The following is a 24,872-nucleotide window of genomic DNA, read 5'->3' on the forward strand; positions in this document are numbered from 1 at the left end:
AGTGATTGCTGGGCCTCTTGCTGAGATATTTATATCATTGATAGTCACAGGTGAGGTGCTGGAAGACTGGAGGTTGGCAAACGTGATGCCACTGTTTAAGAAGGGTGGTAAAGACAAGCCAGGGAACTATAGACCAGTGAGCCTGACCTCAGTGTTGGGCAAGTTCTTGGAGGGAATCCTGAGGGACAGATGTACATGTATTTGGAAAGGCAAGGACTGATTAGGGATAGTCAACAATGGCTTTGTGCATGGGAAATCATGTCTCACAAACTTGATTGAGTTTTTTGAAGAAGTAACAAAGAAGATTGATGAGGGCAGAACAGTAGGTGTGATCTATATGGACTTCAGTAAGGCGTTCGACAAGGTTCCCCATGGGAGACTGATTAGCAAGGTTAGATCTCACGGAATACAGGGAGAACTAGCCATTTGGATAAAGAACTGGCTCAAAGGTAGAAGACAGAGGGTGGTAGTGGAGGGTTGTTTTTCAGACTGGAGGCCTGTGACCAGAGAGTGGGCTCTTTTTTGATTATATGTCTTATTGAGATCTGTCTCTTGATTAAACTTTAAAAATATAAAAATATAGGTATCAAGTTAGTCTGGAATAGTGTTTTTAGAGCAGTAAGACTGTGCTATTTTCTGGGTCTGTAGATTGTTAAGGTGCAAAGATAACCTTTAGTAGAATGATTTACTCTTCCTCTCGAATGTGGGAGATTAGGGAGAGGTTCCTTGTTACTGATGATTATGTCTGCAGGAAGTGTGTTTGGTTATGAGCCCTATTGGATTGCATGGATTGGTTGGAACAATAGTTAGTGGCAATGAGGAACTTACTGAAGCTGGGGTGTGATGGATGGCAGTGACAGGAACGGAGAAAAACTGAAGATACAGTCAGGTAGATGGGCTATCCTCAGGAAAGGTAGGAGAGAGAAGGAGATTGTGCAGGAGTCTCCTGCGACTATCCCCATCTCAAACGAGTATGCTATTTTGGAAAATGTAGGGGGTGCGATAGTCTCTCAGGGGAAGGTAGCACGAACAGCCAGGTTTCTGATACCAAGACTGGCTCTAATGTAATGAAAGGTATGCCAGGTTCCAAGTGATCGATTGTGCTAGGAGACTCTCAGCACAGATAAACACATCTACAGCCAACAGCGAGATATAAAAATGGTGTGCTGCCTCTCCACTGCCAGTATCAAGGATATCATGGAGAGGGTGCAGAATATCCTCAAAGGGAAGATGGACCAGCAGGTCGTTGTACGCTTTGGAACTAATGACATAGGATGAGAAAAAGATGAGATTCTCAGGATAGAATATAGGAAGTTAGGCAAGAATTTAAAAAGGAGGTCCTTGAGGGTAGTAAAATCTGGATTACTCCCAGTGCCACGAGCTATTGAGGGTATGAATAGGAGTTTAGAGCAGATGAATGTGTGGCTGAGGAGCTGTTGCAGGGGAGAAGAATTCACTTTTTTGGATCATCGGAATCCCTTCTGGGGTAAAAGTGACTTGTATAAGAGGAAGAATTGCATCTGAATTGGAAGGGGACTAATTTACTGAAAGGAAGATGCTAGGGCTGCTTGGGAGGATTTATACTAGTAAGGGGAGGTGGGACCCAGGGAGATAGTGAGAACAGAGATCAGTCTGAGACTGTTCCAGTTGGGAAAAGGGGCAAGTCAAACAGTCAGGACAGGCAGGAACAAAGCAGAGAACGAGGTAGGACTGATACATTAAACTGCATTAATGTCAATGCAAGAGGTGTAACAGGGAAGGCAGATGAACTCAGGGCATGGTTGAGAACATGGGACTGGGATATCTTAGTGATTAAAGAGATGTGGACAGGACTAGCACATTATTGTTCCAGGGTACAGATACTATAGGAAGGATAGAAAGGGATGGCAAGAGAGGAGAGGAAGAGGCGTTTTTGATGAAGGATAACATTATGACTGTACTGAGGGACGATATCCCTGGGAATACATCCAGGCAAGTTATTTGTGTGGAACTGAGAAATAAGAAAGGGATGATCACCTTACTAGGATTGTATTATAGGATCTCAAGTAGTCAGCAGGAAATTGAGAAACAAATTTATCAGGAGATCTCAGTTATCTGCAAGAATAATAGTGTGGTTATGATCAGGAATTTTAACCTTCCAAACATTGACTGGAACTGCCATAGTCGTAAGAGCTTGGATGGAGAGGAATTTGTAAGTGTACAAGAAAATGTTCTGATTCAATATGTGGATGTACCCATGAGAGATGGTGCAAAACTTGACCTACTGTTGAGAAATAAGGCAGGGCAGGTGGCTGAGGTGTCAGTGGGGGAGTACTTTAGGGCCAGTGACCTTAATTTGATTTGTTTTAAAATAGTGATGGAAAAGATAGACTGGATCTAAATTGAAATTCTAAATTGGAAGAAGGCTGATTTTGATGGTATTAGGCAAGAACTTTCAAAAGTTGATTAGGGTGCATGTTTGCAGGTAAAAGGATGGCTGGAAAATGGGAAGCCTTCAAAAATGAGATAACGTGAGTCCAAACACAGTATGTCCCTGTTAGGGTGAAGAGCAAGGCTGGTCGGTGTAGGGAATGCTGGATGACGAGAGAAATTGAAAGAATAAGAAGGAAACATATGTCAGGTATGGACAGCAGAGATTGAGTGAATCCCCAGAAGAGAATAAAGGTAGTAGGAGTATACTTAAGAGGAAAATCAGAGTCTAGATTGGAATGGTGCTGGAAAAGCACAGCAGTTCAGGCAGCATCCGAGGAGCAGTAAAATCGACGTTTCGGGCACAAGCCCTTCATCAGGGCAGATGAAGGGCTTGTGCCCGAAACGTCGATTTTACTGCTCCTCAGATGCTGCCTGAACTGCTGTGCTTTTCCAACACCATTCTAATCTAGACTCTGGTTTCCAGCATCTGCAGTCATTGTTTTTACCTTAAGAGGGAAATCAGCAGAGCAACAAGGTGACATGAGATCGGTTTAGCAAATAGGGTTAAGGAGAATCCAAAGTGATCCTACAAATGCATTTAGGACAAAAGAGTAACTAGGGGGAGAATAGAGCACCTTAAAGATCAGCAAGGCTGATATCTGGTTGGCATGGATGAGGTGGACCAAAGGGTCTGTTTCCATGCTGTGATTCTGACTCTATAAATAAATTTAAAATTAACAATGGACCTAGTATCAATTGCTGTTTGCAGAAGATTGTACTAATTTTTATCATCGCTGGTGTGTAAGCATTTTCCTCAATACTCTCATAATAAGCCAACCTCTTTTTTTTTGGATTTTGCCCCTTGTCCCACAATCCCTAAAGAGAATGATTTTTTCTCAATCTAACCAATCATTTCCCCTTATATCTTGAAAAATTTATTGGAAGTACCCTTTAATCTTCTAAATTCCAGGAAATATAATCATAGTTTGTGTAATTTCTCCTCTTTTATTATTACCTTTGGAATCTGCATACCATTCTGGTAAATCTGTGCAGCGCTTCTATTCCATTGAATATGAAGACTGCTGCAGTGGAATGTGAGAACATTCCCCTTGTCCTCACATTCCGCTGTAGCAGTCTTCATATTCAAAGGATCATTCTTTATGATTTCTCCAGCATGAGACATCAAACACATCTTCCTTTCTTGTTCCACTGTCAGCATTCCAAAGGGACCCTGTCCCTCTGGTCGCGGTGGTTCTCTCCTCATCTTCTCCCACAGCACCTCCCCATGCATTTACAGGGGCTATAATACTTGTTCTTTTACCTCCTTGTTCCTTATAGTTCAAAGCTCCAAGCACACCGTCCAGTAGAATCAGAAATTTACTTGGACCTCTTTCAATCTAGAGTATTCACTGCTCATAATTCAATCTCTAGGGAGACCAAACACAGACTTGATGACCACTATGTTCATTCCTCTGTTCATTCCGCAAGTATGACCCTGACCTTCTGGTCACTTACTATTTTAATACACAATCTTCAATTCAAACTCAGATTGCATATCAGTCAGAATCACCTCATTGGATATTAGTTCCCTGATTGGGGCTGTTAACCTGGTCCAATCAGGGACCCCTGGTTGACAGATAAAACCGACTATCAGATATCCTCTTCAATCTGAGAGCCGGCTCTGAGGGAGCTGGATCAGTATTAATGACTTTTTATGTATAAATAAAGAGTGACTTGGTGATAGAATACCAGTCTCTGTGAAGTTATTTCAGTTGCAATGAGAGAAAAGTACACTCCTGAAGTCTTTGAGTTGGGGTAAGCATTTCTGGCATCATGCCATTATTTGGGAAGCTTGACTTGTTCGACCCTGTCGTTGAAGACTGGGCCCGTTCAGCCCACAGCTATTGTTCTACCTTTTTAAAAAAACACCCAAGGCTCTACAAATTATCTTCCCATAGACTGCTTGATACCTGTCCCCCAATCTCTTTCTAAAAGAAACCAAGACAAAACAACCTCTTAAAGCCACAGTATCATCACATGAGGCAACTGGAGCACATGAGTTGCAGAGTATTCCAATGGAAGTGGACACACTCACCAGTCCAACTGAGCTTGGTGAAACACTACTTGAGTGAAGGCAATTTCAAAGCCTCATTCATGACATATCATGAACGGAGGGACTCTAGCTCAGCCCAAAGCAAAACCCAAAAACAAAGCCAAGCCTTGGCCAAACAGTTAAAATTTTCTTCAGGATCCAGGCTGGTAAATCATTGTAGTTGTTGCCAGTATGCAGAGTCAACATAGCAAAAGAGTCCCACTAGATCTAAACTGAGTAAGAGAACTCAGAGGCCAGTATCTAGTCAAGTGCACATCCTGGAAAGTTAGCAACATCCAAATCAGACAAATCAAAATAGGTATCAGGTTAAATGGTCACCCACTTCTAATGGAGGTTGGTACCAGTGCAGCTGTTTCAGTGATCTCAGAGCTAGTCTTTAACAAAATTCACTCTGGACTCCAACACTTAAGTATGCACAAGATCTCGGCTAGACTGAGAACCTATACTGGGGAATCTTTACAGGTTAAGAATATAACTTTGGATCTGGCCTCTTATGAGAGCCAACTGGTTCAGTTACCATTGATTGTCATAAAAGGCTCAGGTCCAAGATTCATGGGGTGAAATTGGTTGAGAAAGATTCACCTAGATTGGCTCAACATTTTTGCTTAGAAAATGGCTACTTGAGTGAAGTCCTAATTAAATACCAAGTGCTTTTTCAGGAAGGTCTAGAAACTATTAAAGGAGCGAAGGCCACCTTGCATATTGACCAGGTAGCAATTGCACAATTCCATAAGGCCTGCCCAATGCTATTTGCCTCACAGGCAAAAGCATAGGCAGATATTAGAAGGCTGAAATGCAAAGGAATGATAAGATAATCAGAGGGTTAGATAGGGTGGACAGGGAGAGCCTTTTTCCAAGTATGGTGACAGTGAGCTTGAGCGGCATAGCTTTAAATTGAGGGGTGATAGATATAGGACAGATGTCAGAGGTAGTTTCTTTACTCAGAGAGTAGTAAGGGTATGGAATGCTTTGCCTACAACGGTAGTAGATTCGCCAACTTTAAGTACATTTAAGTCGTCATTGGACAAGCATATGGACGTACCTGGAATAGTGTAGGTTAGACGGGCTTCAGATTGATATGACAAGTCGCTACAACATTGAGGGCCGAAGGGCTTGTACTGCACTGTAATGTTCTATGTTCTATCAAATCATTCCAATTTGCAGAATGGGAAACACCGATTGTACCGATTTTGAAGGCCGATGGATCAGGTCATCTTTGTGGGAATTTTAAACAAACAATAAAGCACTTTCCACAGCTGGATAAATACCCAATCCCTTGCATAGGGAATTTATACACAAAGCTGGCAAGGCGACATGAACCATGCATATGTGCAATTGAGGTTAAATGAGGATTCCCAGAAGTATGCTAGAATTAATATCCATACGTATTTGTATCAATATACGAGACTGTCATTTGGGGAATCAAGACCTGTGCAATTTTTCAGTGGATGATGGAGAACATCTTATCGAGATGACGTTGCCAATAACGGGAAAGAGCAATAAGGAACGCTTAGAGAACTTGGACAAAGCCCTTAAATGTTTCTGCCAGGTGGGCGTATGCCTTAGAAGGGAAAAATATGTGTTCCATGCACACCAAGTGGTGTACTTTGAACTACAGAGTCGACAAGACCGGATTACACCTGTTAGAAGAAGTGAGGGTGATCAAAAGTGTTCCGGTTTCCACATTCACGGAGCTTAGGTCTTTCTCTTGGATGGTGATTTATTGTTGAAAGTTCATCCATAACCTGGCCTCCATCCTGGCACCTTTGCATCACCTCTTAAAAAAGCCTCCACACAGCAGTCATCAAGTCTGTGTTTGGAAATGGTCATGTAGCCAAGCCATAGCTCTTGGGGAAATGAACAAATAGCTATCATCTTCTAAGGTGTTGGCACACTATGATCCCAAGCAAGATCTGGTATTGACGTGCAATGTCTCCCTATGTTGCATTGGGTAGTATTAGCGCATAGGTGGCCCAATGGAGAGGAACACTCAATAGTGTATGCACCTAGGACTTTGGCTAATGCCGAGCGTAAATACGTCCAGATAAAGAAGGAAGAATTGGCGATCATATTTGGAGGCAAGAATTCCTTTACAGACATACATTTGTAACAATAATGGACCACAAACACCTGCTAGGTCTACTTAAAGAGGATAAGGCTATGCAGCCCATAGCTTCAGGATACATTCACCGTGGGCTGTAATACTAAGTGTGTATAATTACAAGTTGTAGCACCATCCAAGAGGCCAAGGAACAAATGCGGATGCATTGAACTGCCGTAAATGGTAGATACACCATTGGTGGTACCACCTTTGGAAGAACCTGTGATGGTTTAAAATTTTCTGGGCACTCCTCCAGTCAGAGCTGACAATATCAGTCTGTGGATGCACAAAGATCTGGGCCTGGCAAAACTGAAACTGATGGGGAAAACCATAGGGCTATCACAACCAGAATTGAAACCTTTTTGGACCTGGAGAGACCAGACCACAGTAGAGAATGTCATATTATTATGAGGAGCACGAGTGATTGTCCTGAGTAAAGATCACCAGCAGATATTGGCTGAACTCCTCCGGAGTCACTCAGGGATTTCCAAAATGAAGACGTTGGCAAGAAGTTATGTCTGCTGGCCAGTATTGGATGCAGACTTAGCAGAATTGATGCAGTTGTGTCCAGAATGCCAACAAAAATTACCACCAACAGCCCCTCCACATTCCTGAGAATTGATAGGTAAACCCTGGACTCAGTTACACATCGACTATGAAGATCTCTTCAAGGGCTCAAAGTTCTTAGTCATTGTGGGCACCCACTCAAACTGGACATGCATAGAGTTCATTTGTCAAACACAGGGATGACAATAGTAAAAGATGCGCACATCTTTTGCAATACATGAACTCCTGGTTGTTTTGATCACAGTTAATAGGCCATTGTTTACCAGCAAGGAGTATGATTGTTTCCTAAAGTTGAATAGTGTTCAGCATGTAAGGACAGGTCTGCACCATCCATCATCCAACGGTCTGGCAGCACGAGCAGTCCAAATTTTTAAGACAGGCTTAAAGAAACAGACTACAGCCTAATTGTTCCATAATTGATTATGGGACTACCCCACATGCAACCCCACAGCTTTCTGGATTCAACATTTATTCATTGACTTCAGACCATGAATACATTCTCCATTTTTATTACTGTCTCTCACCACTCCAATGTTATTCTTGTATGGTTTTGCTTTAAGCAGAGGTGTTATATCTTCTGTTTTTAACACTTGCTCTGTTTGTACATCACTTTTCTGCTTCCATAATCACTGTCTTTCACTTTTGCTCTGTTCCATTTCCCACCTTCAGCATGAAATCCATCATTTTTTCATATCCTTTAGTTCCAAAGAAGTTTAACGTTGGTCTGGAAGCTTTGATTTCCTCGCAAATGCTGATGCCACACCTGGTGAGTTTCTCCAGCACTTTCTGTTTTATGTTTCAATTGAAAGAGAATAGTGGATTTCCATTGTGGGCTAGAACAGTTTACAGTCTGCAGTACTTGATGAGTAGTTGCCTTTTCTGTACCCTGCGTGACCTTTTTTTTTACTTGAATTTAGCCAGCTGTTTCACAGCAGTAATTTTGTTTAGATCAACAAAGTCTTAAGAATGCAATGATTCCAATGCACAGCTCCAAAATCTTTGAGAGAAACAACTTTGAGAAGGAATTAAGTTTTCACTTCACACTAAGTCCACTGTGTCTTATTTGGTAGCATTCTCCCATTTGGATCTGTGAATTCGCTAAATCTTTGATACACATCAGGGCTGACACACGCCAATGCAGTAGTGAGAGATTTCTGCAATGTCAGTGATACTGTCTTTCAGTTCAGGTTATGAAACAGATAAATAATCTCTCAGCACTATTCTGAAGAAGAGTAAGGAGGTTATCCCTGGTGATCTGACCAATAGTTATCCCTCAAGCAATTTCGCCAGAAAAAGGCAAATTATCTCATTGTTATCATGTTGTTTGTGGGAGTTGTCTTTTGACCAGTCTCTACTTCAGAAGTATTTGATTAACTTTCGAGTACTTTAAGATGTCTGGTGATTGTGATAAACTTACTGTAAGTAGAATTTTTTCCCCTTTATCTTAGCATAATTTTAATCTTATTTTGCATTTGCTACTTTCTGTGTTACTATTCCATTTAATTTAGTCTTGGCCTGAAGATGCTTTGCAAGCTGTAGCAACACGTGCTTTGGGAGACATTGAAATGGCACAGGATATACGTCTGGGCTGCATCGATATGTGCAAGAGTTTTCATACGTCAACTATTGAATTGTCTGAAACATTCCATACAGAGCTTCAGAGACACAACTATGTGACTCCTACATCTTACTTGGAACTGATCTCCACATTCCAAGTATTACTTGAAGTAAAAAGAACGTAAGCACAAATTAAATGGAGCATTTTATAGTTTTAGGATTTTCATGTCTGACATTTGATAGTGCAGCCAGGGCCTAAATTGTCCAAATAAACTGAAAATGTATTATTTTGACACAAGTTCACTAATGAGTGTTAATTATATTTTCAAATGCCTGCTAATTCTTGTGTCTGCTCACAGTTAAACTTGGCAACTACAAAGGAGTATAACATACATTATTCCTCCAATGACCTTACTGAAAATTCCAATAATTGAGATGATGCTAAATTTTGAAAGTCCAACTAATTATTGAATATTAAACCTTTATTTTATTCATGAAAGTGAATATAATTAGTTGGTCTTTCTAATATAATTCAGCAACAGAAGTTCTCAAAAAGCTTGGAGTGACATTCTTTCCCCATTGCCAGAACATATACAGGTATTGAGGCTTGCACTGAATTATATATGAAGGGTAGGCTTCCCAAACCCCAGTGTAAATGTCAAGAGCGGATTTGTGTCCACTGTAATTTTTCAACAGACAGGCATCATTAGTTCAATGGTTATAATGTGAGACTTCCAAACTATTCTTGGAGGAAGAGCCACCACATCCAATTGGCCACAGCTCACCAAGAATGGTGGCTATTGCTGGGACCACAGCTAGACCAAAGAGAAAGGATTCATTAATGGACCTGGTTTTGCAGATAACTTTTGGGATGCCAGGCTGACAGCTGTTTAGGGTAGATGCCATTAATTGGTCATTATAGGGCATCAACTGGACCACAGGCAGAAGGCCCGTCCAGTGTCTTCCCTAAAATCACACTGCAGCAAATGGACTGGAGCTGGAACATCACTATAGGCATTGTAATTAACTATGCAGGTCCAGCTGCCTGCTTCCCTACCTGTTGGTGGCCATAAAGTCCAACCCATTTTCATCTTGATTATAGAGCAATTATGTATTGCAGACTTCAAAAGTATTTAATTAACTCTCAGTTCGGAGGCACAAGTTCAGGAACATTTGGAAATAAAAACAGGAATAGACCATTTGGTACCACAAGCCTGCTCCATCATTGAAATTGTTTATGACTGATCTTCTACCTCAATGCATTTTCTCCACATCCATAGATATACAGATAATATCTAGAAATCTTTTGATTTCATGTCTTGAATGTACTCCATGATCTAGACTCCATAGTCCTGTAGGGTAGAGAATTCTAAAGATTTACCAACCTCTGAATGGAGAAGTTCTTCCTTATTTCAGTCCAAATTGGCTTAGCTCTTACCTTGAGACTATGTCCCCTGGCTCTAGGCCTCAAAACTAGGGAAATATCCTTCCTGCGTTTATCTGTCAAGCTCTGTAAGAATTTTGCACAGTTATTGAGACCACTTCTCATTCCTCTAAACTCTGGAGAATGTCGGCTAAGTCTCCTAAATTTCTTTTCATGGAACAATCCTGCTTTACTACATGCCAGTCTGATGAACCTTTATAGTATGGCAAGAATATCCTTTCTTAAGTAAGGAAACCAAAGCTACGAGATACACCAGACAAAAGTCTTGGAGAAACTCAGCAGATCTGACAGCACCTGTGGAGAGATAAATCAGAGTTAATGTTCGAGTCCAGGGACCTTTGTCAGAACTGTAAGCAGTTCAGAAATAGTGATATTTATGCTGATGGGAGAGATAGGGACTGTGGAGGATGGAGTAATGAAGTGATACAGACAGAGGGAGATAGTGCTCAGAGAGAGAGAGAAAAAAAGAGAAGCAGAAAAAAGGATTGTTGATAGTAATCCAGGGAAGAAGAGGTAATATTGGGGACTGTGAGTACTTTAAAATAGGTTGGCTGTGCTGAGATCAACCCATACAGGACAGGACCTGGGGTTCATGTTTTGCAAATGTTAAACTCAATGTTGAGTCATTGAGATGTACGGCATGGAATTAGACCCTTTGGTTTAGCTCGTACATACTGATCAGATTTCCCACCCCAATCTCGTTCCATTTGTCAGTATTTGACCAATATCCCTTTAAACCTTCCCAATTCATGTACCCATCCAGATGCCTTTTAAGTGGGGTAATTGTACCAGCCTCTAACACCTCCTCTGGCAGCAATTTATGTGTGAAAACATTGCCCCTTAGGTCCCTTTTAAATCTTTCCGGTCTCACCTTAAACTTATGTCCTCCAGTTTTGGACTCCCCTATCCTAGAGATCTTGTCTATTTACCCTATCCATGCCCCTCATGATTTTATAGACCTCTATAAGTTCATCCCTTCAGCCTCCAGCGCTCCAGAGAAAATAGCCCCAGCCTATTCAGCCTCTCTTTATAGCTCAAACCCTCCAACCTTGGCAACATCCTTGTAAATCGTTTCTGCACTCTTTCAAGTTTCACAACATTTTTCCTATAGCAGGGAGACCAGAACTGAACACAGTATTCCAGAAGTGGCCTAACCAATGAACTGTTCTGCACAATATGATATTCCAACTCTTGTTCTCAATGCACTGACCACTAAAGGCAAGCATACCAAACGTCGCCTTAACTATCTTCTTAACCTGCAACTCCACTTTCAAGAACTGTGAACCTGCACCCCAAGGTCTCTATGTTTGGCCACACTCACCAAGACCTTATCATTTAGTGCATAAGTCTGCCTTGATTTTTCTTACCATAATGCAATACGTCATATGTATCTAAATTAAACTCCATCTGCCACTCTTCAGACCAACAGCACATCTGATCAATGTCTCATTGTGCGCTGAGATAACCTTCTCACTGTCCACCACACCACCAATTTTGGTGTCATCTGCAAACTTACTAACCATTCCTCTTATATTCAAGTGACAAAAAGTAATGGTCCAGCCAATCCTTGTGGCACACCCCTGGTACCAGGCCTGAAGTCTGAAAAGCAATCCTCTACCAACATGCTCTGTCTCCTACCTATGAGCCAATTTTGTATCCAAATGACTAACTCTCCCTGGATTCCATGTAATTTAACTTTGCAAACCAGTCTACCATGCAGAACCTTGTCAAATGCCTTGCTCAAGTCCATATAAACAACGTCCACTGCTCTGCCTTTGTCAACCTTCTTTGTCACTTGTTCAAAAAACTTAATCAAGTTAGTGAGACATGATTTCCCATGCACTAAGCCCTGTTGACTATCCCTATCTGTCCTTGCTTTTCAAAATATATGTTAGTACTGTCTCTCAGAATCCCCTCCAACAACTTACCCACCACTGGTGTCAGGCTCACTGATCTATAGCCCTCTGGCTTTTCCTGATCAATTTTCTAAAATAAAGGCACCGCATTAGCCACCCTCCAAACTTCTGGCACCTCATCCAGGGCTACTGATGACCCAGATGTCTCAGCAAGGGCCCCAGCAATCAGCTTCCCACAAAGTTCTAGAATGCACCTAGTCAGATCCCATGGATTTATCCACTTTGAGTTTTAGGATGTCCAGCACCTCCTCCTCTGTAATACATACACTTCCCAAGATATCACTATTTATTTCTCCAAGTTCTCTAGCTTCCATATCCCTCTCCACCATAAATGCTGACGCAAAATACTTACTTAGTATCTCACCCATCTCCTGTAGTTCCACACATAGGTGGCCTTGTTGATCTTTTATGGACCGTATTCTCTCCCTAGTTACTCATTTGCCGTTAACATACTTGTACAATCTCTTTGGATTCTCCTTAAGCTTATTTGCCAAAGTCATCTCGTGTCCACTTTTCACCCTTCTGATTTCCCTCTTGATTACACTCCTACTGCCCTTATACTCCTTAAAAGATTCATCCGATCCCAGCTGTCCATACTTGTCATGTGCCTCCTTTGTTTTCTTGCCCTGAACTCTGTAACAAGCCTATTGTGGAAGATGAAGTGTTGTTCTTCCAGGTTAAATTGAGCTTTGCTGGAATGCTGCAACTGGCCTGAGACAGAAATGTTGGAATGGAAACACGGTGGTGTGCTGAAATGGCAGTCAACTGAAGCTTGGGTCACTGTTATGGACAGTCATACAGTCTACATTATTTCTTCCCAACCTAGAGGAGACCCTTTGCCCCTTTCTTTTCTTTCTGGCTGGCCACTGTCTCCATCTATCTGTCTCAGTTCCCTCCCCACCCAACCCTCTCATCATTAGTATAGATAGTACCATACCTTAGCTGCCTTACTTTCTGAAGAAGGGGTCACTGGACTTTAAAGGTTAACTCTGTTCTTTATCTCCAAACATGTTGATGGACCTGCTGAATTTCACTAGCACTTTCTGAAATTTTTAATTTCAGATCTCCAGCATCCTTTGTTTTATTTTATTACAGATACTTCAGGTATAGTCTTATCAAGAGTTTACAATTGCAGCAAGATTTCTTTATTCCTGTGCTCAAATCCTCTTCCAATAAAGGCCAACATACTATTGGTTTAGATGAACTAATGACTAATATATGGCAAACAATTTTCTTACATTTCCATTTGTGACGTGTTAGCTTCCCATCCATCTGAGTAAGAAAAGTAAGTAAGTAGGCTCAAAAGTATACAATATTCCAATTTCTCCAATAATCTGCTGTCAGAAGTTGATATATTGCCCATTTTCAGATGCCTGTCTGTTGATCCCAGTTGAGGTGGAAAATCATATTGGTCCAGGTGGTCAATAGTTGTTCACAGCAGCTACTTCACATAAGTACAGAAATAGTTTAAGTATTGTAGTCAAACCTTGAGTTCTAACTTGTTAGAATTTTTGTAGCACCCTGCAGCTTGAATAAATCATATTATCATCTGTGAGCTACAGTAGCACAATAGCATAAGAGGTCAGGTGCAACCTAAGTGAATGGTAAGTTCCAACGATTTACCTCTTTTAACTAAGGGGTGAGAAAGAAGTAGAGGAGCAATGGAGAAGGGGGTAAATTAAAGTGAAACCATGTACAGAAAAATAAATAAAAAAGGGGAACATTGGACAGAGAGGGTGAAAACAGAGAAATAATGTAATATTCAAGAAATAATATGAAAATTAAAATGTGACATTTTCAAAACCCCCCCTAGTTACAATTTTCAGATATGCAGGGATGAGACTGAATAGTTTTATTTGCTCCTTTTCTGGGACAGAGATGGATTAGGACATAATGGTCAATTAACAAATTGTTAAAAGAGTTTCCTGACTGTTAGTAAATATCACCTCTTGCTTTCTGTGGCAAGTTTAATTTCAGTTTAGTGTGTAAATTCAGCAAGTTCTTAAAATAATGAGGTAGCAAAGAATGGGATCCTATTTGTGTGAACCTAACAACATAAATCAACCATCAATATTTGGGGGTTTACAATCTTTTCCCTTGAAGATATTTGCTAGTTTATGCATTCACAACAATGTGTGTCATGAACTCTCCACATTTATCCAGGAAGATGTGACAGATTTAATGAGTGCAGATATTGTTTACATATGTTGTTTAAAGAAATGGTCCTCAATGTGGATCAAGGACTTCTTGTTCAATTAATTAATTCCTTTGACCACCTGAAACAGCATGTTCTTAAGTTCAGCATATCATGGAGGGAATATCATGGCTTTTAGATGCAATATTTGAAGAGATCTTCACCTATATCAACTTAATTCTGGTTTATCATTTACGCAGTTACTTTAGGGCCAGATATCTGGCTGTTTGACAAGTGCTTCTCCATTTATTACTTTTGAATATTGATTATTTGGAGTTTGAAACTATTTCTCAAATTTTCTTTGGTATGAAATGCTGGACATTGGAATAGTTGCTGAGTATTAAAACATCTTAAATCCGGAGGGCAGCAGCAAAAAGAGTATGAGGACGCGTGGGCCCAGTTGCCATGACATTATGCAGGCTTTCAGGAGCAGAGAATGAAATGGATATGTTTCAGAGGGAGCTGATTACATGTGCTGTTTTTTCCAGCAGGAATTTGAACCATTCATTATGGCAATAAAGGTCATTGTGGCTTTAACTTTCATTCTGCACCATAACAGTTCTCTAAGACATTGGTAATGTTTTATATGTTCTGTCTTTAGTGATGTAGTGAAGATGAAAAGAAGATATGAAGTTGGTTTAGAAAAGCTTGAATCTGCTGCATCTCAGGTCGCTACAATGCAGGCAGAACTGGAAGCCTTGCAGCCTGAACTAATAGTTGCGAGTTCAGCAGTAGATGAAATGATGATAATCATTGAAAAAGAGTCTATTGAGGTCTCACGAACAGAGGAGATTGTGAAAGCTGATGAAATCATAGCAAATGATCAAGCCATGGCTGCCAAAGCAATTAAGGATGAATGTGATGCTGATCTGGCACAAGCTTTGCCAATTCTGGAATCTGCACTTGCAGCCCTTGATACACTCACTACACAAGTAAGGACCAAGATGTTAATTTTACTGCTCTGTCTGTGTGAAAGACAAATATTTCAGAGTTTTCACCTTGTTAAATTATAATATGCTTTTTCAATGTAGAAGGGCTGACACATTTCACAGTTTTGCAAGTATCTGTCCTACAAGTGATTTCTTTTGGGTGAAATGCATAACAAATTAAACATATCCCAGAGAGGATTAATCCAACTAGAATCATAATTTTTTGCTTCGGGTACCAGCCATTAAAGTGGGGCTTGAGACAGGTAGAAACTAATTCTTCTTGAACAAACAATCCCAGGTACATAGGTTTTAGTTGCTCATGCAGTCTGGAAAGGGTTGATCCAAGGCAGGGGAGGACTTATGATCCTCCTGGTCCCACAGAAGAGCTATTTATATCAATTTGAGACAGGAGAATTGAACTAAGAGATCAAAGAACAATACAGCACAGGAATAGGCCTTTCAAGTCTCAGCCCACACATTTTGCCTTTCTGTTCTAAAACTGTCTTCACTTACAGGATCTATATCCTTCTAGTCCCTTCCTATTCATGTATTCATCCAGGTGTTTCTTGAATGCTGCTGTTGTGTCTGTTTCCACACTCCTCTGACAATGCATTCCAGGCACTCACCAATCTTTGTGTGAAAAACTCACTTGGCACATCATTTTAAAACTTGAAACCTCCCCCTCCATTCCACCTCCCTCTCCCACCACCACCATCTACACACACACACATACACACACACACACACATGCACACACACACACATCCCTTGAACCTGTGTCCCTTAGCAATTGACCCCTTGACCCTTCAACCCTGGGAAAAAAAGTCTTATACTTTCCACTCTATCCATGCCATTCACAATCTTATAAATGTCTATAAGCATGCCCCTCAACCTCCTGTGTTCCAATGAAAGTAAACCCAGTCTTCCCAAACTTTCTCCATAGCTAAAATTCCCCAGACCTGGCAACATCCTGGTAAACCTTTTCTGTACCCTCTCCAAAACATCATCATCCTTTTGGTAGTGTGGTGACCAGAACTGTATGCAATATTCCAAGTGTGGCCTAACTAAAATTCATTAAAGTTGCAGCATAACCTTTCTATCCTTATGCTCAATGCCCCTTTCAATGAAGGTAAGTATACCATAAGCCATTTTTACTACCTTATCTACCTGTGCTGCCACTTTCAGTGATCTGTGAACCTACACACTCAGTTCCCTTTGCCATTCACTGTATAACTTTCATTTGTACTTGACCTCCCAAAATGCATCACCTCACTTTTGTCCAGATTTAACTCCATCTGCCATTTTTCTGCCCAAGCCTCCAACTGATCTATATCCTGCTGTGTCCTCTGACAATCCTCCTCACTATCTGCAACTCCACCAATCTTTATATGGTGGGCAAACTTACTAATTAGATCAGCTATGTTTTCCTTCAAATCATTTATGTAGACCACGAACAGGGGAGGTCCCAGCACTGATCCCTGTGGAACACCACTAGTTACAACCCTTCATTCCAAAAAGCATCCTTCCATTGCTTTCCTCTATCACCTGTGACTAAGTCAGTTCTGTATCTATCTTGCCAACTCACCCCTGATACCACATGACTTCACCTTTTATACCAGTCTGCTATGAAGGACTTTGTCAGAGGTTTTACTGCAGTCCATGTCGACAACATCAACTGCTTTTCCCTCATTTTCACCTCCTCAATAAAACACGATCAAGCTAGTGAGGTACGACCTCCTATGCATAAAACCATGCTGTCCATCACGAATATGTCCATTTGCTTCTACATGCATATAGATCTTGTCCCTGAGAACCTTTTCCAATAATTTCCCTACCACCAATGTGAGACTCACAGGTCTTTAATTTCCAGGATTATCTCTTCTTAAACAATGTGTGCCACTCCTGAACTCCTATTGGTTGCCATTTGAAATACTCCCACGTATCCGATGTAGATCTACCTTCAAACAGCCACGTCCAATCAAAATTCTCCAGTTCCTGCCTAATATTGTTATAGTTCTCCTTCCCCCAATTTAATGCTCTCACCCAAGAGGTTTTCCCTATTTGTGGGTATCTTAAAACTCATAGTATTATGCTCACTACTCCTGAATTGCTCCCCCACTGAAACTTCACTCACCTGGCTGGGCTCATTTTCCAAAACCAGATCTAATATAACTCCTTCCCAAATTGGACTGTATACATATTATGTCAAGAATCCCTCCAGAATGTTCCTTACAAATTCTGCCCCATCCAAGCCCCTAGTACATAGTGAGTCCCAGTCAATATTAGGGAAGTTAAAATCACCTACCACAACAACTCTGCTAGTTTTACCTCTTTCCAAAATCTGTCTACATATTCTCTCCTCTACCTCCTGATGGCTGTTTGGAGGCCTGTAGTATTGTGATTTCACCTTTCCTATTCCTGAGTTCTACCCACAGTGCCTCACTGTGTGAGTCCTCTGATGTATCCTCCCTCAGTACAGCTGTGAGATACTCCTTTACCAGTAATGCAACTCTCCCACCCCTTTTACCTCCCCGTCTATCACATCTGAAACATCTAAATCCTGGGACATTCAGTTGCCAATCCTGTCCCTCTGTAATCGTAGTAATGTCATAATTCCAAGTACTAACCAAAGCTCTAAGTTCATCTAACTTGCCTATCATATTTTTTGGATTGAAACACATGCATTTCAGACCACCTCCCTTTGGATAACACTTTCTAAAGATGACCTTGAATGAAATGTTGTAAGGTTTTCAGTCATTTGCATTTAGTATTACTTGTTTAGCTACAACCTATGTGGGTTTCATCATGGTGGAATAATTCTTCCAGCAAGATCATAATAGGGTTAGTTAGCACATTTGGCTGGATGGCTGGTTTGCGATGCTGACAATGTGGGTTCTAATCCTCCACTGGCTGAGGTAACCATGAAGGTAGCACATTCTCAACCCCATCCTTCACCTGAGGCTTGGTGACCATCAGGTTAAAATCACCATCAGTTGGCTCTCTTTACTGAGGCAGGAACCCTATGGTTGCCTACGGCAACTTTACTAATATATCTGTTGCAAATCCGAATTCTGTAATAATTACATGTAAGCTATTATGATACAATGCTGAATGCTCAATTTTCTTTTAGGATATTACTGTGATGAAGTCTATGAAGAGTCCCCCAGCTGGAGTAAAGTTAGTTATGGAGGCAATTTGTATTTTAAAAGGAATAAAACCAGACAGAGTTCCAGATCCTACTGGATCAGGTAAAAAGATTGAAGATTTCTGGGGCCCTGCCAAAAAAGTACTGGGTGACATGAAACTTTTACAGTCTCTCCATGAATATGACAAGGACAATATTCCTTCAGCCATCATAAATGTCATTAGGAATAAATACATAACAAATCCAGAATTTATTCCAGAAAAGATTCGTAATGCGTCCACAGCAGCTGAGGGCCTCTGCAAATGGGTTATTGCAATCGACTCCTATGATAAGTAAGTTCTTATATTTGGCTCATAGAATATTTTAAATCTCATTCTGTTCATCAGTTTCAATTTTGTATTGCACGAGATATAATAAATCTTTTTGTTTCTCATCTGCGCAACCTACCTCCTTTTTAATAGAGTGGCTAAAGTTGTAGCTCCCAAGAAAGAGAAGCTAGCACTGGCTGAAGGTGAATTGAAGATAGCAATGGATGGTTTAAGAAAGAAGCAAGCTGCACTTAAGGAAGTGCAAGATAAACTGGAAAAACTACAAGAACAATTGGAAACCAATAAGCAAAAGAAAGCAGACCTCGAAAACCAGGTAATTTAAACACCATTTATTGTACAACTGATATTTGACTTTTCAGAGGTTAGTTATCTAATTATCTATAATTTTAGGTATAGCACATGTCAATCAAGCTCTAGACATTATCTACTAAGTATGGAACTATGTTATAGATGTAAAACAGTCTTAAGGAAAGTAAGACCTATCCAGTTTAGAGTCACAGAGTCATATAGCACGGAAACAGACCCTTCGATCCAACTTGTCCATGCTGACCAAGTTTGCCAAACTAAACAAGTCCCACTCGTGTGCATTTCGCGCATATCCCTCTAAAACTTTCCTATCCATGTCTTTTAAACTGTACTTGCATCTGTCACATATTCTGACAGTTCATTCCAATTACGAAACAGTCTGTGTGAAAAAGTTGCCCCTCATGTCCGATTTAAATCTTTCCCTCCCACCTTAAAAATATGACATCTTATTTTGAATTCCCCCACCCTGGGGAAAAGACCTTTGTTATTTACCTTTTTTTAATGCCCGTAATGATTTTAAAAACCTCTATAAGGTCACCTCTGGACCTCCTCTACTCCAGTAATACATTCTCAGCCTAACCAGCCTCTCCTTGCAACTCAAATCTTCCAATTCTGATAAATCCCTTCTGAACCCTCTTCAAGTTAATAATATCTTCCCTATAGCAGGGTGACCAGAACTGTACACAGTCCTCCAAAAGTGACCTCACCAATGTCCTGTACAACCTCAACATGACGTCCCAACTCCTATAATCAATGGTCTGAGCAATGAAAACAATTGTGCAAAATACCATCTTACCCATCTCTACCTGTGACACAATTTTCAAAGAACTAGGTCCCTGAACACCTTTGTCTCTCTGTTCAACAACACTACCCAGGCACCTACCATTAACTGTATATGCCTTGCCCTTGTTTGTCTTACAAAATACAATCCCACAGATATATTCGAATTGAAGTTCATCTGCCACTCCTCAACCCATTGGTTCAATAGATCAGGATCCATTTTGGATCTTAAAAAAACCTTGTTCACTATCCACTATACCACCAATTTGGTGTCACCTGCAAACTTATTAACCATGCCTCCTAAATTCTCATGTAAATGACAAACAACAGTGGATCCAGCACTGATCCCTGTGGAGCACTGCTGGTCACAGGCCACCAGTCCAAAAAACAACCCTTCACCACCATTCTCCGTCCCCTACCATCAAGCTAGTTTTGATAGGGCACAGTTAGCAAGCTCTCCCTGAATCCCATATGATCTAACTTTACTAACCAGCGTACCATGCGGAACTTTGTCAAAGGCTTTACTAAAGTCCATGTAGACAACAGCTACTGCTCTGCCCTCGTCTATTTTTATGGTCACATTCTCAAAAGAAAACTCAGTCAAGTTTGTGAGACATGATTTCCCATGCACAAAGCCATGTTAACTATCCCTAATCAGTTCTTGAATCTCTAAATGCATTTATGATAAACCCCCAGTCCCACAGCTTCGTCTCCCCTCCTGTGTTTTATGATATCCTACCCTTTCATCTTCATTTGCCCCCTTTCACTGTCAGTTGCTGACCCAGATCCTGAAATGTAAAAGTATTACAATTGCATTACTTTGCAATTATAATATGGAATTGGGTTGTTTGAACAAATTGAACAACAATGTTGTTTAACCCTCACACAACAGTAATCCTAATTTCTTTTGCCTATCCTGTTCCTATATCAAATTCTGTTCCATTTATTCAAACAACTAGTTAAACCTTTCTTAAATATTAACAAAGGGTGGAATCACATGGTGGGAATGGGGTTTTTGACTGTCTGCCAGGGAGCTGATGTGAGCCTCATGTTGCCACAGCATTGTGTGTCACTCTGATGTTTGACAAGCAGCAGTGGACCTTCGTCTTGAATCAAAGACACGGAGGCAGGATGTCCTGCCTCCAATATTTTCCTGCCATTTAGAGATCTGCCATCTATTGAATTGTAGCACCACCAGATGGTGGTGGCCACTGTTGAGCACTTAGCCACCTAAAGCCCGGGATAATACCTGGATTCTAAGACTTGTGATGCCAGGACAGGGGATTCCATGGTGGGGTCATGGGCAAGATGTTCAGCAGCAAAGACAAGAAAAGGCTTTCAATAGGCTCCATATTCCTTTGCTGGACCCCTTAACTAGGTGCCATTGTTTTTGAAAAAAGCACCCTCCTGGGAAACCGCAAGTAACCACGCACAGTTTTAAAGTTATACAGCCAAAATGATGAGTGCCCTCCCACCAAAAGAAAAAACAGGTTAAACCAGTGCCAGTCAATTAAGGTCCTTCCAGGGATATTAATTGCCTACTTAAGAGTCTCAAATTGATCACAGGATGGGAAGACTATTCAAATTTTTAAAAATTCATTTGTGAGACTTGGGCGAAGTTGGCTGGCCAGCATTGATAGCCCATCCCTATTTGCCCTTGAGAAGGTGGTGGTGGGCTGCCTTCTTGATTTGCTGCAGTCCACTTGCTGTGGGTTGATCCGCAATGCCAGTAGGGAGGGAATGCCAGAACTTTGACTCAACAACGATGAAGGAATGATGGTATATTTCCAAGTCAGGGTGGTGCATGGCTTGGAGGGGAACTTGCAGGTGGTGGTGTTCCCAAGTACCTGCTGCCTTTGTCCTTCTAGATGGAAGTAGTCATGGGTTTGCAAGGTGTTGTCCAAGGATCTTTGGTGAATTTCTACAGTGAATCTTGTAGATAGTACACACTCCTGCTACTGAGCGTCAATGGTGGAGGGTTTGTAGATGTGATGCCAATCAAGTGGGCTGCTTGTCCTGGATTGTGTCAAGCTTCTTGAGTGTTGTTGGAGCTGCACCTATCCAGGCAAATGGGGAATATTTCATCACGCTGCTGACTTGTACCTTGTAGATGGTGAATAGACTTTGGGGTGTCAGGAGTGAGTTACTCATCTAGTCTCTGACCTGTTCTTGTAGTCACTGTGTTTATTTGGTGAGACCAGTTGAGTTTCTGGTCAATGGTAATCCTAAGAATGTTGACAGTGGAGGATTTAGTGATGGCAATACCGTTGAATGCTAAGATGCAGTGGTTGGAATGTCTCTTATTGGTGATGGTCATTGTCTGGCTTTTGTGTGGCGCGAATATTACTTGCCACTTCTCTGCCCAAGCCTGGATATTGTCCAGATCTTGTTGCATTTGAACATGGAGTACTTCAGTATCTGAGGAATTGCGAATGGTGCTGAACAATGGTACAATCATCGGCGAACATTCCCACTTCTGACATTACGACAGAGAGAAGGTCATTGATGAAGCAGCTGAAGATTGTTGGGCTGAGGACACTACCCTGAGGTACTCTTGCAGAGATGTTCTGGAGCTGAGATGGTTGACCCTCCACAACTACAACCATCTTCCTTTGTGCCAGGTATGGCTTTTAACCACTGGTGTGTTTGCCCCCCGATACCTGTTGATTCCAATTTTGCCAGGGCTCTTTGTTGCCACAGTCAGTCAAATGTGGCCTTGATGTCAAGGGCTGTCACTCTCACCTTACCTCTGGAATTCAGCTCTTTTGTCCACATTTGAACCATGGCTGTGATGAGATCAGGAGCTGAGTGATCCTAGCGAAACCTAAACTGGGCATCACTGAGCAGGTTGTTGCTGAGCAGGTGCTGCTTCATAACACTGTTGATGACCCCTTCCATCACTTTACTAATGATGGACAGTAGACTGATTGGGCAATAATTGGCCAGGTTGGATTTGTCCTGCTTTTTGTGTACAGAACATACCTGGGCAGTTTTCCACGTTGTTGCGTAGATGCCAGTGTTGTAACTGTACTGGAAGAGTTTGGCTAGGGAAGTGGCAAGTTCTGGAGCACACATTTTCAGTACTATTGCCGAATATTATCAGGGCTCTTTGCCTTTGCAGTATCCAGTGATTCCAACTGTTTCTTGATATCATATGGAGTGAATCGAATTGGCTGGAGATTGATATCTGTGATGCTGGGGACAACTGGAGGAACCTGAGGTGGATCATCCACACAACACTTCTGACTAAAGATTGTTGTGAATGCATCAGCCTTATCTTTTGCCTTATCTATCTTCCCAGTATTAACTTTTTGGGATAGAATCAGGTGTCTCATGCATTAGTCTTCCACCTGACTGAATACTATTCGACCATCAAAGTCAAGATACCACAGGATTCCATCCATGGCTTTTGCTGCATTAAACAACTCTGGAAGTGCATTCCACATCTCAAAACCAACCTTGCAAACATATTGATCCATTTCATCCTTAATCTCTTATATTTAGTCCTATTTATGGTCTCTCTTCCTGGATTATTCGATTACTGAAAACAGTCTCTTCTGATCTACTTTGACCAGTCACGAGGTAACTAATAATATATTATTAATTATTGCAGATAGGGCTTGGCCTGGATCACAGTGGCATCCAGGAACCTCCATAAGCTACAGTTATAACACATCAATGTCCTGCCTTCCTTAATAATTGATGTGTTATAGCTGCAGCTTATGGAGGTTCCTGGGTGCCACTGTGATCCAGGGCAAGCCATATCTGCAATAAGTGTTTGCAGTTTGAACAGCTTTAGCTCAGAGTTTATAAGCTGGAAGCCGAACATCATACATTGTGACACATCAGTGTAGAGGAAAGTTACTGGATACTTTATCCCAGGAGGTGGTCACATTCTTTAGGATAGAATCTTTTGATTTGGAGACTGGTCAGGGTGTGACTGCGAGTGAGGCTTGGGTACTCAGCAGGCAAAGGTGCCTTTGCAATTATTCAACATATTTGAAATCCTTTCAGCTTGTTGGATGAGAATAAGAACTGCAGGGTGGATGAGTTAACTGACACTGGCAATGGAGACCATTCAGGTGGGGGGGGGAGCAACAAAAAGGCATGTAATATGTTGGGGGAAGTATTGGGCAGGGAAGGGGGTGGTCATTGACTCTATTCCCTACAGAAAACAGCTGGCATTAAGTTGCCTGCCTGGGATCAAGGTTCAGGCCATCTGATCAGGGCTACAGAGTAATTTACGGTGAGAGACAGAGGATCTAGTCATAGTGGTCCATGCAGGTACCACTGACATTGGCAGGACAAGGAAAGAAGTTCTTCATAGTCAGAATGAGGAGCTAGGTACCAAACTGAAAAGTCGAACCTCACAGACCATAATGTCTGGATTATTACTGGCATCACACATAAATTGACATAGGGCAAGTAAAATGAGAAAAATGAATGTGTGGGTCAAAGAATGATACAGTAGAAATGTGTTCAGGTTATTGCGGCACTGACACTAGTACTAAGGAATTGAAAGCTGTACCAGTGGGCTGGTCTGCACTTGAATCTTGCTGAGGATGATGATGTAACTAGGGAAGCTGAGAAGATTTTAAACTAAATAGTTGGGGCAAAAGATCAAATTTGGGAATGACAAACAGACCATGACCAGAACTAATAGAGAGTAAACCAACAGATAAGGCTAGAAGTCACAAAAATAATAAAATGACACAAAGACTCTGCACTGTGTTATGACTAAGATGGGAGGAGTGCACTGGTCTCTCTCACTCTCTCTAATCTAACTACACCATTGGTTACAGCATGTATTAAAATGTTTTATCCATTTACCAATATAGCTCATTAAGTACCCTTTTTTAAGAGTTAAATGATCCAGCACCAGGTATTTTTTCATAAATAAGAAAAGTATTGATTATGTTATGGAAACAAGACTTATTCAGCAAAGATGTACAAAGATTTCCATCTGAAAGTATAAATATCTACCCTGCTAAATAACTCACGGCAGAGGGTAAACTTTGCCCAATACTTTTTTTTAGTGTTTGGAGGGTGAAACGGATAAGACATAAATATTCAAGGTGG

The 24,872-nt window shown here is 41.2% G+C and overlaps 1 protein-coding gene and 1 long non-coding RNA gene across 2 annotated transcripts in view; one reads left to right on the forward strand and one right to left on the reverse strand.

Moving 5' to 3' along the window:
* Positions 1-24,872, forward strand: part of dnah7 (dynein, axonemal, heavy chain 7) — a 398,230-nt gene that overhangs the window by 210,923 nt on the left and 162,435 nt on the right. Inside the window, exons 41-44 of the mRNA XM_072578963.1 lie at positions 8,702-8,931; positions 14,906-15,236; positions 18,364-18,710; positions 18,840-19,020. Of these exons, the coding sequence (XP_072435064.1) occupies positions 8,702-8,931; positions 14,906-15,236; positions 18,364-18,710; positions 18,840-19,020 (1,089 nt within the window). The remainder of the gene's footprint in view (positions 1-8,701; positions 8,932-14,905; positions 15,237-18,363; positions 18,711-18,839; positions 19,021-24,872) is intronic.
* Positions 1-24,872, reverse strand: part of LOC140482059 (uncharacterized) — a 126,357-nt gene that overhangs the window by 50,468 nt on the left and 51,017 nt on the right. The window lies entirely within an intron of this gene.

This window comes from Chiloscyllium punctatum, chromosome 10 (genome assembly GCF_047496795.1).
Source record: "Chiloscyllium punctatum isolate Juve2018m chromosome 10, sChiPun1.3, whole genome shotgun sequence".
In the NCBI taxonomy this organism is placed as follows: domain Eukaryota; kingdom Metazoa; phylum Chordata; class Chondrichthyes; order Orectolobiformes; family Hemiscylliidae; genus Chiloscyllium; species Chiloscyllium punctatum.